The sequence below is a fragment of the Montipora capricornis genome, chromosome 5, assembly GCF_036669925.1.
Source record: "Montipora capricornis isolate CH-2021 chromosome 5, ASM3666992v2, whole genome shotgun sequence".
Lineage (NCBI taxonomy): Eukaryota > Metazoa > Cnidaria > Anthozoa > Scleractinia > Acroporidae > Montipora > Montipora capricornis.
This window is the reverse complement of record NC_090887.1, coordinates 21,515,091-21,527,590: the sequence shown is the minus strand read 5'-3', so window position 1 is coordinate 21,527,590 and position 12,500 is coordinate 21,515,091. Positions and strand designations below refer to the sequence as shown.

Below are 12,500 nucleotides of genomic sequence, written 5' to 3'. Positions count from 1 at the left end.
ATTGATATCAAATGGTATCAATTTACAGTACCTTTATCATCTTGTTTAATATTGTTTTCAAATTGTTTCAATAAACAGAGATTTAGACAGAAACCTTGTTTTTTATGATACAGTATTTACTGTCCTGCTTCAAAATCTTTGAGAACTGGGTGGCATTGATAAAACCAAACAAAAATCCTTTCTCTAATGTTCAAACATAATACATGTATACAATATACAATTGATCAACAAACCATTTTTTGACTTGTTATGGTGATTTCATCAGAATCCTCTTTTTCATTTGCTTTCAGCGTATCAGCAACTTGTTGAATGGCCGCAATCCACTCCTCCCTGCAAAATCAGTGTATTTATCATATCAGTTGAGCACCGGCACACAAAACATCATGTTGATACTCAGCAATTCTTAAGAGTCATGCAATCACAATAACAATACATGGCGCTGTATTATGCGACTCTAAAATTATTTCTATAAACTCAAGGTTAAGAGACCTGAAATGAAACAACAAATAACTTCGGGACAGGCACTTCAGTGCATCAAAATTATCCTCTTGGAATAAACTCTGCATGGAATCTCTTGCATTCAAAAAAATTATCCAAGTAGACACAAGTGAAAACCATCCTTTATGATTTAAATTTGTATCATTTGGGAAAGTCAAAATTTGCACAGTTGTGCTGAAGGACAGCTGACATATAGTCATTGCTAAAGGAAGTAGTCCATCCAAGAACACCCAGAAAGAGGTAACTTGGTTTATTGCAAATCATCTTTTGATTGAAATCAGAGTGTTACAAGGAACCCAGCATGAACTGACTTCTATTAGTTGTTTACAGGATACCCAACAAAAAGCTGGAAGTCCATTGTAACAAGTGAAGTGGTCTTGTAAGACTTCATGAAAGGACAATTGCCATGAAATGAGTTGGAAGTGATGATGGTTTCTCACAGGTGCATACAGCCCGCATTAAGTGAAGAACAGTACAAACAATCTTCTTAAAAGGAATGCTTATGTCACATGTGAGAGTCCAGGACATACAGGTACAAGAATAAGATTATTGGGATTTTTTTCCATGTGGAAAAAAGGAGAGACAATGGTACCTTGCTCAAAAGAGGCACTGTTGGAATCAGGAGAACACCATAATTTCAATAAAATCCCACAATTACGGGTATTTTACATCAAAGATTCTACACCCATCTTACTAATTTTGTAGTTGAATCAAAAGCAAACCTTTCAGCAGTGTTGTCTAAATGAAATGTCCTCTCTATTAATGTTGTCCACTGCCAACATCTGTAGATTTAAACATCATAAAGAGTAACAGATAATTATACATTAATTTTAGTGATGCTTCCATCAATAACAGTAGTAGCAGAGGTGCTCTTACACCAGTTTTCTGCAACATGACATAATCAAGGACTTTTCAATTAAACTCCGTGAATACTTCTTCTAGTTCAAGGAGTCTTCCTGTTGAAAATCATTTTCAAGGAGTTTTCAATCACCCAGCCATTTTTTTTGGAGTAATCCAGGCATGTTTCAGCCAAGACCACAAAATCTATGCAGTCACTAGTAAATGGTTGAAACAGTGTTAAGCAGCTTACGACAATCTGAAAATGATAATTATTATTACTAGAACTGAAACATTACTCGACCAAGCACACACTAGCCTACACATACAATCATACTTCACAGAAAAAAAAATTTACTGGCACTTACAGTGACTGTAAAAGCAAAAAAAATGAAAGAAATGTTAGTGGTACTATGATCAAAAAATAACTTCCTTTTTTTCGTCAGATTTTGAAAGTGTGTTTGCTTAACACCTGCCTGGCAAAAAATTGAGCTTTGATTTTTATCCAAAGGTTGTTTACTTTGAGTGTACATGTAAGTTTTGAATTTCACAGTAATAATAATAATAATAATAATAATAATAATAATAATGATAACTAATCGTCGTCGCAAGTACAGCAATGATGCAGCTCAACAAGGTCGAACTGAAAGCATACAAAGGCGCCTCTGGCAGCCGCTATACGGTCCATGTGCGACCTTGGACCACAGCTTACAGCAAGCTGGAATCAGCTGTATATTGGTTTTTGCTGAGGAGGGAAAACCAGAGAACCCGGAGAAAAAACCCTCAAAGCAGAGAAGAGAACCAACACAAACTGAGCCCACTTATGGCGTCGGGTCCGGGAATCAAACCTGGGCAACAATGGCGGGAGGCGAGTGCTCTCACCACTGCGCCATCACTGCTCCCCATTACTCACATTCAAAAAACTGACTGACTGGACCTCAGAGGGTTGGATCTAGGAAAACGTGATGTCATTCAAGTGCTCAATAGCTTAAAATTTCATTGTGTAAATGCAATTCACTATGTATGCAAAACGCAAGTTTAAAAATCTGAAAGCCCAAAACTCCTGTGCTGCATATTAATTCAGTCGCGTACAAACACATTGCATCCTTAAACTAGAGTAAGTGACTCTTCAACATCATTTTCTCCTCAATCCAGCTCTCTCAAGATTTTAAAAGTTAGTAAAGGCGGACTATTTAAATAAGAAAATTCCCGTTAAAATACACAAGTGTCTTTTTGAAATGAAGGCTTAAGACTTTGGTCACTTAGTGTTGAGTCAACATAGTTTTGAAAACCAAAGGAAAATAAGATTTGATTTTTTGATGATAGTACGTCCACTTTAAATGGACTTACAGATCGAGCTGAAAAAAAAAAAAAAAAAAAACGAAGAAACTGGCACAGTACCTTATTATAAATGAATTTGACTTTGGCTTTTCTGTTCTCATTATCTGACATTCTGTCAACAAAAGAACAATATCACATAGAGGTCTGTGTAATGTACTTGAATGAACACCTAATGAATTAACCCTTATAAATCATGCATCTGTAATTGGTGATCCTCATTTTACCTAGTAGGTTGAATACGCACTCTACCTAATCAACCCCATATAAAAGGATTGAAAACACCTTTACCTTCCGTCAAACCTATGTCTTACTCATCTCAACACATCTTCTTAATGTCTCGTATCATCTTATCGGATACTGAACTCATACACTTAGCCCTTCAGTCTCAACATTACAACATAGTAAGGGAACAAAGAACTGTACTATGTACTTACAAGTTCTCGAACTCTGACCCTCCAAATCTTAACACCACTACACTACAGCGACGAACATGCTCAACCAAACACAGTTGTTTTAATTATTTACTTCTGTATAATAAGTAAATTGCTATCCATGTATAATAACCATAAGAAATCCTAACCTGACCCTAATTTTCGCTAGGCTTAATTGAAGCTCTAAAAAAAGTTTCTTCATTCATCTAAGTGTGTTTTTCAACCTATATGTAGGTAAATAATTAAGGATCACCAATTTAACCTAGGTTAAAACGGATTCCACCTGAGAATGGGTTTTACCGGCAACATATACACCAAGATATTTAAAAAAATTAAAAAATTCTGGACTACTACAGTTATCTCCAATATTGCACAAGACCGAGCAACGTGATGATAATCCATTTACCAGTACTTACTGGAAACTGAGAAGTTATTAAGAGGTTCAGTTTCTCTTGATTTAGGAACTTCCTTGTATCCAATGAAACTGCCATCACTCCAAAGCTGAAAATATCTTGATCTCCACGTCCTGATGTACTCCCCTATGGGTGAGATTTAAAACAATTTCATGTACAGTAAAACTTTGAGGTCAGAAAGACTGACAGGTGTCTATCATTACTGGTCAACATTATCACAATGCATTCTGGGGCATTTGAGGTATCACTGGGCCAATTGCCATGTTACATCTTTTACTGTAAATAAAGGGGCTACGTCAGACAATGATGTAATTTCATGACACCCAAAATGCCCAAAAAGTACAGTAGAATGAAACCTTGCAATAACCACTAAAACTGTTGAACAACATAAAAGAAATACAGCAAAAGAAAAGAGAAGCATGGATGGACACCAATGGACAAGATTGAAACGGACTGCATTTGGGTAATCTTGACAAAAGTCAGCCCGATATTTTTCAAGTTTATAGCAAATAGCCTTGATAAAGGTCGTTTTGGTTCAGAATCATCTTGTTTGTGATGTAACGATAATTTTATCAGTAAAGGAAGTCCACATTACCATTTTCGAGTTTTAAACTCCTGATTAACTAAAGATTTTCCCTGAAAATAGCCTCTCTAAGATCACAAATCAATACAGTACCTCTCTTTTGGACCCAGCCTACTTTCACAATTTGTGCACCAGGGCTTGGACCATGAACAGCTGACATTGTGAAGCCTGCTGTGAAGACCCTTGAAAATAAGACTAAACCATTACAGGAGAAATAATACTTGATTGTAAACTATGTAATGGTGTATAAGTTTCTCTTGACATGTTCTGAAGTGATTCTTTCATTTTGAGTCTGTAGATCTAATTCTAATACATGCCATTCATAAGCAAATAAGTGGCTTTTTGAGAGCCACAAGTGGTACTCTTTAACACAAGGTAAACTTGATACAAAGATGTTGTAAATTGCCGCGTTAATATTATTGGAAATGAAGGCAAGAAATCACGTGGTTTAACATGGTCTGACAGTTACTGTATAAACTCAGCAAATGGGAGATAAATGAAAATTCCCGTGCTAGATAATAAATAATTTGTTGCTGTTGCAATTTGATTCTTATAAGATTATTTTCTGGACGGAAATAACTAAGCAACAACTCGGGGGGTTTTACTTACATCGAAGACAACGTAGAGGAAATTACAATCACATGCGTAGTATTACATTGTCTCTGTTTTGAAACGGAACTCGGTGCATTCTTACCACAACAAGTTTTAATAAATATTACTTTTCAAAGGAAGTTTAATACACAGAAAAAAGTTAATTATATCATCCATTTACTTTCATCTTTGATGGGTTCATTTCATCACATCGATCGAACAAATGTTGATAAATTTTAAATTTAAATCGATTTAATTAAGAGGATGTCTGTCCAAAATAAACAATATAATTGTTGCAAAACGAGATTACGCAAACCATGCAGCAAGTCAAAAAAATCGCTTACAAGATGTCGGCCTTTTGATATTCTCCTTGAGATTATTCGGTGTTACGAAAATAAACTGATAGCTGCCGTTATGATACAAGCATAGACTAAAACTACTTGTATAAAGAAAAGCATGTAAAAGAGCGAGACTGTTTGGCAAAATATTTTTTTAGAAAAAATAAAATAAATTTGGTTTTACGACTTATCAAGGTTCTTCGAAAAATTATTTGACCCGTGAAATTTTGGTATACTGAATTGTTGCGCGAAAAAGTTACTTGTTGAATTCCGCCCACAGAGAACAAATCATGGTGACATATTGGAAGGCAAGAACAGCGACGAGAGCTTCAGCGGAAATCTTACTAAATTATCCTCAATATTTAGTATCGAACACTAGTTTAGGGAAAACAAAAGAAACAATGTAAACAAATTACACCAAGGCATAACTACTTTAGTTGCAAAGAATTAAAAACTAAGATCACAACGCATTCCTGTAGATGTATGTAACAACGCTCCCAGGAAATTTTGCTTTCGGGTTAGAGTTCGCTCGATTATACTTCGATATCGTCACTTTCGAATCCGATCTGCTCTAAGGTTCGTTGTGATTTGTTGGGACAATATGAAAGAAGAAAATAACAATAGCGTACCTGTTTGTCACTCCAGTAAATTTTAAACAAACAAGTAGGTATAAGCGATCTGTGAACGTCCTTCCAGCCGAAGCTGTCGCTTGTCGGAAAGAGCAATCGACAACTAGTACTCAATCTCCTCGCGTCCTTTGTCACGCAACAATAATTTTCAAATGGACAAAAGAGGCCCTGACAAAGGGAGGGGGGTGGGGGGGTCCCGTGTCGCTTGTCTGAATTTTAAAATCACTCGTGTTGGGGTTTAATCGGCTCACTCTCGGAATTTTGCTGGGAAGGATGTCTTTTGTCAGATGAATTTCTCAGTAACAATCCTACAGTAAAAAGTTAATCGAATAACGGCATTCAAGACCTATGATACATGTCTAAAAGGAATTCATTTTATGTGCTGTCACTACTTTTTGGGCCATGTCGCTTGTCGGAATTTACCATGTCAGGGCCTCACAAAAACGGCTAACTCGATGTTGTACCCAATTCAAATCTCCCGGGGTTAAGATTCTTTGTGTATTGTATTTGCATTATAATGTAGCATTCACATTTAAATTATATGGAAATGCCTGGAAGAAAACGGTTCATTCCCAAAGTGTTTGAATTGGGTACAACATTGACTAAAGTCAATTTTAATTTGGTCTATTTTTGGGGGTCTTTCGGCAGGAACCAGAAAGCATTGTGTTTTTGGTCACTTGGGATTAGTCTTTATTTGGAGTTATTTTGTTTTCTGTCTTTGTTTCTTTTATTTTACGTAATTTGTGCTCCGGGACCGTCAGAAGTTGCCATTTTTGGGATTGACTTGACTCTTTGCTACTCCATTCTGGGAGGGTATAGAAAACTGTGGGTGGGTGGGTGAGATCTTTTCCACACACAAAAAAAAGTAGGAAGAGGGAGAAAGGGTTTTTCTAGTAAAAAAAAAAAAGGATTTCTATTTCACATGGAAGAGCTATTCTACCCAAGCAACACTTATAAAGTGCACATGACAGTGAAGCATCACATCACTTACTCCTCGTTTGCTGCGGCAGGTCTAAAACACAGGTCACATTCCACAGGTCACTCGTTGCAAGTCAATGTTTTGCCTTTTTGAAAGTAACGCAAAACCCTCAATTTGGCTAACCCTAGGCCTAAATACCAACCTTTGGCCTAGGGTTAGCCAAATTGAGGGTTAGGGTTAGCGGTACTTTCAAAAAGGTAAATCAATGACCTGCAATGAGTGACCTGTGAAATGTGACCTGAGGCCCCCGAGGCCGCAGACCGAGGGCAACTTTTTCAAGACTGAGGTCAAAGTTTTTCGCTATACGGACCAACCCTTAGCTGTTAAATAACTTATTATTTTTTTCCTCACTCTCTCTCTTCCTCTCTGAAATCACTTTTTGAATTGTTGACTCCCACTGCGCTTGATAGCGAATGCAGTAAGCGACTTACAAACTGAACTTTTCAAACAGAAATATTTTTGTTTGAATTCTATTTCCACACCTCTTGTCTAATAAAAATTTATTCTGAAACACTTAGGTACTTCTGTATGTAAACGGATTCGGTGTCAAAAAATGGAAATTTTAGGTCATTACACAAGCTCACCCAACAAGGGCTAGGATTCTGCCCGGCAAGGTAGAAAAATTCTGCCCTCCTCCAGAGCCAATCAGATTGCAGGATTTGCAGAATTCTGCCTGCTCATGCATTAAGAAAAAATAAATGCCCTTAATAGTAAGTCAGCAGGTACAGTATATGTTGGAAACAACTGACCTCCAGTGACTTTATTTATCATCACTATGTGATCATATTCTGGACAAAAGATGGAGCCGGTTACTCCAATGAACAGTGACATGGATCAAACCGTGCTGTAAACAACGAAGATTGGTTTGATGAAATGAGCTGATTGAAGTAAACTCACCACTGTACTTTTATTTATTATATGGTAAGCTATTCTCAGGCTAAATGGAGTCCTCTAATTGGATGGTTTTTGGTCTGGATTTTACAGTATGAACCATTACCATGGAAACAGTCCTTTTCCATAATTTTTCTCTCCTGGGAAATTAAAGTTGAGTGCAACACAAAAACTTTTTGAAAAGCAGAAATTAATTTTTTTGATCACAACAGTACAATAATAATTATAGCAGGTGGAATTTAGTTAAGCTGTCGCTTGTCGGAAAGAGCAATCGACAACTAGTACTCAATCTCCTCGCGTCCTTTGTCACGCAACAATAATTTTCAAATGGACAAAAGAGGCCCTGACAAAGGGAGGGGGGTGGGGGGTCCCGTGTCGCTTGTCTGAATTTTAAAATCACTCGTGTTGGGGTTTAATCGGCTCACTCTCGGAATTTTGCTGGGAAGGATGTCTTTTGTCAGATGAATTTCTCAGTAACAATCCTACAGTAAAAAGTTAATCGAATAACGGCATTCAAGACCTATGATACATGTCTAAAAGGAATTCATTTTATGTGCTGTCACTACTTTTTGGGCCATGTCGCTTGTCGGAATTTACCATGTCAGGGCCTCACAAAAACGGCTAACTCGATGTTGTACCCAATTCAAATCTCCCGGGGTTAAGATTCTTTGTGTATTGTATTTGCATTATAATGTAGCATTCACATTTAAATTATATGGAAATGCCTGGAAGAAAATGGTTCATTCCCAAGGTTTTTGAATTATGTACAACGTTGAGTTAGTCAATTTCAATTTGGTCTATTTTTGGGGGTCTTTCTGCAGGAACCAGAAAGCATTGTGTTTTGGTCACTTGGGATTAGTCTTTATTTGGAGTTATTTTGTTTTCTGTCTTTGTTTCTTTGTGCTCCAGGACCCTCAGAAGCTGCCATTTTTGGGATTGACTTGACTCTTTGCTACTCCATTATGGGAGGGTATAGAAAACTGTGGGTGGGTGGGTGAGATCTTTTCCACACACACACACACAACAAAAGTAGGAAGAGGGAGAAAGGGTTTTTCTAAAAAAAAAAAAGGATTTCTATTTCACATGGAAGAGCTATTCTACCCAAGCAACACTTATAAAGTGCACATGACAGTGAAGCATCACATCACTTACTCCTCGTTTGCTGCGGCAGGTCTAAAACACAGGTCACATTCCACAGGTCACTCGTTGCAAGTCAATGTTTTGCCTTTTTGAAAGTAACGCAAAACCCTCAATTTGGCTAACCCTAGGCCTAAATACCAACCTTTGGCCTAGGGTTAGCCAAATTGAGGGTTAGGGTTAGCGGTACTTTCAAAAAGGTAAATCAATGACCTGCAATGAGTGACCTGTGAAATGTGACCTGAGGCCCCCGAGGCCGCAGACCGAGGGCAACTTTTTCAAGACTGAGGTCAAAGTTTTTCGCTATATGGACCAACCCTTAGCTGTTAAATAACTTATTTATTTTTTTCCGCACTCTCTCTCTCTTCCTCTCTGAAATCACTCTTTGAATTGTTGACTCCCACTGCGCTTGACAGCGAACGCAGTAAGCGACTTACAAACTGAACATTTCAAACAGAAATATTTTTGTTTGAATTCTATTTCCACACCTCTTGTCTAATAAAAATTTGTTCTGAAACACTTACTTCTGTATGCAAACGGATTCGGTGTCAAAAAATGGAAATTTTAGGTCATTACACAAGCTCACGCAACAAGGGCTAGGATTCTGCCCGGCAAGGTAGAAAAATTCTGCCCTCCTCCAGAGCAAATCAGATTGCAGGATTTGCAGAATTCTGCCCGCGTGCTCATGCATTGAGAAAAAATAAATGCCCTCAATAGTAAGTCAGCAGGTACAGTATATGTTGGAAACAACTGACCTTCAGTGACTTTATTTATCATCACTATGTGATCATATTCTGGATAAAAGATGGAGCCGGTTACTCCAATGAACAGTGACATGGATCAAACCGTGCTGTAAAGAAGGAAAATTGGTTTGATGAAATGAGCTGATTGAAGTAAACTCACCACTGTACTTTTATTTATTATATGGCAAGGTATTCTCAGGCTAAATGGAGTCCTCTAATTGGATGGTTTTTGGTCTGGATTTTACAGTATGAACCATTACCATGGAAACAGTCCGTTTCCATAATTTTTCTCTCCTGGGAAATTAAAGTTGAGTGCAACACAAAAACTTTTTGAAAAGCAGAAATTAATTTTTTTGATCACAACAGTACAATAATAATTATAGCAGGTGGAATTTAGTTTTACATGTAAAAGGTTACTGTCCAAAGTTTGCTGATGGAAGACAAAGGGTTACGAACATTCACCAAGCAGAGAAGTGTCCTATCATTCACAAAAATGATGCCTTAAAATAAACAACTTACTAACCTCACTTGTTTGGGACTGTATTTAGCTCTTATTAACCGAGCAGGAGGTCTGTATGGGAGAATCTTGACCGAGGTCGTGAGTACAGACCGAACGCAGTGAGGTCTGTACACAAGACCGAGGTCAAGATTCTCCCATACAGACTGACTAAGCTCGGTTCATAAGATGTTTATTATATGGCAAACAAGAACAATTTAATTCATTTAATGTAACTGGTTTGTACTAACTGACATTTTGCTTGCGAACGGCGATGAGTGGCGATGAGCTGAACTTAATTCTGTCAAAGTTTGCTCGTCATCCTCTCTTTTGTCATCATGCTGTTTGGCACTTCCATAAATAAATATTGGTAGAAGAAAATACTCAGTATTTTTGCATTTTAGTTTGCATCTTTTCGTCGCAAAACACTACCAGACTAGATGCCGTTCTAGACGGGAAAATCTAGACTGCAGTCAATATCGATTTCAGCCAATCAAATTCGTGAACTTGGTAGTTCCCAGTCCTTGTGAAACAGAACCATATAATAATGGGGAATATTGGCCCATGGTTGTTTTTGTACGGACCGAGCACAGCAAGGCCAATACTGCCACAACCTCAGCCCAATATTCCCCAGTACAGTCTTTGTGCTTGTTTAAGGCACTGTTACACATGAAATGTTCATGCAACTTGTCTCGCAATGTTTTTGCGATATGGTGGCGGGACAAGTTGCATGAAACAGTTTACAGTGCAACAGCACCTTTAGTAAGAGGTTATTACTTTTACAGATTCATTTGATACAACCAAGTTTCTGTGCCTCACTCATAAAAGAATGTCTAGAGACTGACATGATTACCAAAAAATAAGGAAAACCTTCTTGAAAAAGAAAAATGCCTTCAGCTATTTAGAGAAGATTTCCCTTCTATTCCAAATAAAATCTGAAAGATATCACCCAAGTTATGCTGTTCCAAATAATGAAGAAACTGGCCCATATCCATGTGATTCTCTCTTGTCCCATGAACTTCGAAAAATAGTTCATCAAATCCCGAAAATTTTCTTTGATCATCAATGCTCAAGTTCTCATCTCCTTTCTCTCTGTGTCTACATGTAATTTTCTTCCAATTTAGTCGACGCAAACGGCTGAAATATTCCTCGACATTTATCTGATTGCCTTCCAAACAAACAACCCCTGGTTTACCTGGGAGACAAAAACCAGTAAGGTCATAATCGCACGCCCATTGTAAAATATCTTTTCTCTTTGTTTTACTGTAGATATGATGCATGTACAACCACATTCTTAGGAAAGTTCCATTTTTTTTAGTTTTGTGATCATTTTCCCGTAGTTTACACTCTGCCGTAGTTAATTTGTCGTCTTGACTTCTTCTGATATAAATTCCTCCATTTTCTTGAACCCACTGAATGACAGGCAAAGTGCAGAGCTCACCTCTTTCAAGAGATGATAAGTGTGAATTCAATTCATCGTTTAATTCCCTCTGGGCCTCTCTGTTTACAACCTGTGATCTAGCAAACAACTCTGGTTTACTGTTAGGGTATTCCTGAGGAATGTAAAACGACACTTCTATCATGTTTTCTCGGTCACGATTTGCCTCACCGAATTCACCATGTAATAAGCTTATCGTTAGTGAAAAATTAAGACCATTTGGCTCCAAATTTGTTCTTCCTGAACAAAATTCTTGTATGTCTGCGAGAACTTGCTCATCCACTTTAAACTCATCTTCTGTGGGATACATAGATCGAAGCATTTCCACCTCCGAGATCTGCAGTGCTAGACTTTCTCGGATGTGATTTATCTCCTCCACGCTTGTCGCCATTTTGCCAAATCGATCGGGTACAGTACGTAAAAATCTTCATATATCAAGTACCCACCATACAACGTACGTCATGACTGCAGACTCATAAAGAGATGTTTTCAAAGGAAATGAGTGTCACAAGTGTATATATTTCGTCAAAATAGAAGAAAGTTAACTTTTTCTTCGAAAATGCCGGAGAAAACGATAGCAAAACTTTGTATGGTGTCTTGGAACGGACTGCCTTGAAAGGCAAGAATGGGTGATTCCCAGGATAATGTCAGGTTGACGTCCTTTCGTCCGCTTAGTCCAGAAACGACTACATCTATCTTCTCCCTGGCGCGATTTTTTCAAAGAAGGAGACCTGAAGCACGAGTGGCGGTTAAGGTCGACAGCGCAAAGAAACAAGGTTCATTGAATTCACTTGTCAATCCTCGAAACTCTCCGCAGCTCCAGAAGCGAACGTCAATTTCATCAACGAGAAATCCTGATCTTCAACGTACTTGGTCGTCTTCACCACTTGTAGGACGCAAGGCCAGTTATCACTCCAGCGCGGTTGTCGGTAGCAGAATAAGACACCCTTCCTCTGCCGGTTCTCGAAATGTCCACGCTGTTCTTGGTCGCTTGGATGCAGCCGCGGGCGGTAGAGGACAAGTGAGAAAACCAATTTACTTAATCAACAGACTTAACTGATTAGAGTGTAATGTGAAGTGCTAAGTTTCTACCCCATATGAACCATGTGAGCGTTAGCCCTACTGATGGAAATGGGCCCACACAAGGACAGAGAA

The 12,500-nt window shown here is 38.0% G+C and overlaps 3 protein-coding genes across 4 annotated transcripts in view; 1 reads left to right on the top strand and 2 right to left on the bottom strand.

Annotated features, from left to right (window-relative positions):
• The window catches only part of LOC138049934 (RAC-gamma serine/threonine-protein kinase-like), a 17,269-nt gene extending 11,488 nt beyond the window's left edge, over nt 1–5,781 (bottom strand). Inside the window, exons 1-6 of the mRNA XM_068896413.1 lie at nt 5,662–5,781; nt 4,197–4,285; nt 3,524–3,646; nt 2,737–2,788; nt 1,221–1,280; nt 234–330 (exon numbers count right to left, since the gene is read on the bottom strand). Coding sequence (XP_068752514.1) covers nt 234–330; nt 1,221–1,280; nt 2,737–2,788; nt 3,524–3,646; nt 4,197–4,263 — 399 coding nt within the window. The 5' untranslated portion in view covers nt 4,264–4,285; nt 5,662–5,781. The remainder of the gene's footprint in view (nt 1–233; nt 331–1,220; nt 1,281–2,736; nt 2,789–3,523; nt 3,647–4,196; nt 4,286–5,661) is intronic.
• A 3,957-nt stretch (nt 5,782–9,738) lies between these two features.
• On the bottom strand, nt 9,739–11,737 carry LOC138048876 (RWD domain-containing protein 2A-like). Its single transcript, XM_068894987.1, has one exon. The coding sequence runs from the start codon at nt 11,734–11,736 to the stop codon at nt 10,801–10,803; it is 936 nt and encodes a 311-aa protein (XP_068751088.1). The 5' UTR covers nt 11,737; the 3' UTR covers nt 9,739–10,800.
• An 83-nt stretch (nt 11,738–11,820) lies between these two features.
• Nucleotides 11,821–12,500, top strand: part of LOC138049905 (1-phosphatidylinositol 3-phosphate 5-kinase-like) — a 53,744-nt gene continuing 53,064 nt past the window's right edge. For both annotated transcript variants that reach the window (XM_068896377.1, XM_068896376.1), the window contains exon 1: nt 11,821–12,366. In XM_068896377.1, coding sequence (XP_068752478.1) covers nt 11,971–12,366 — 396 coding nt within the window. In that variant the 5' untranslated portion in view covers nt 11,821–11,970. The remainder of the gene's footprint in view (nt 12,367–12,500) is intronic.

What these genes read in the sequence shown, in the direction of transcription:
- LOC138048876 (XM_068894987.1), bottom strand. Translation starts at nt 11,736, where the DNA reads ATGGCGACAAGCGTGGAGGAGATAAATCACATCCGAGAAAGTCTAGCA.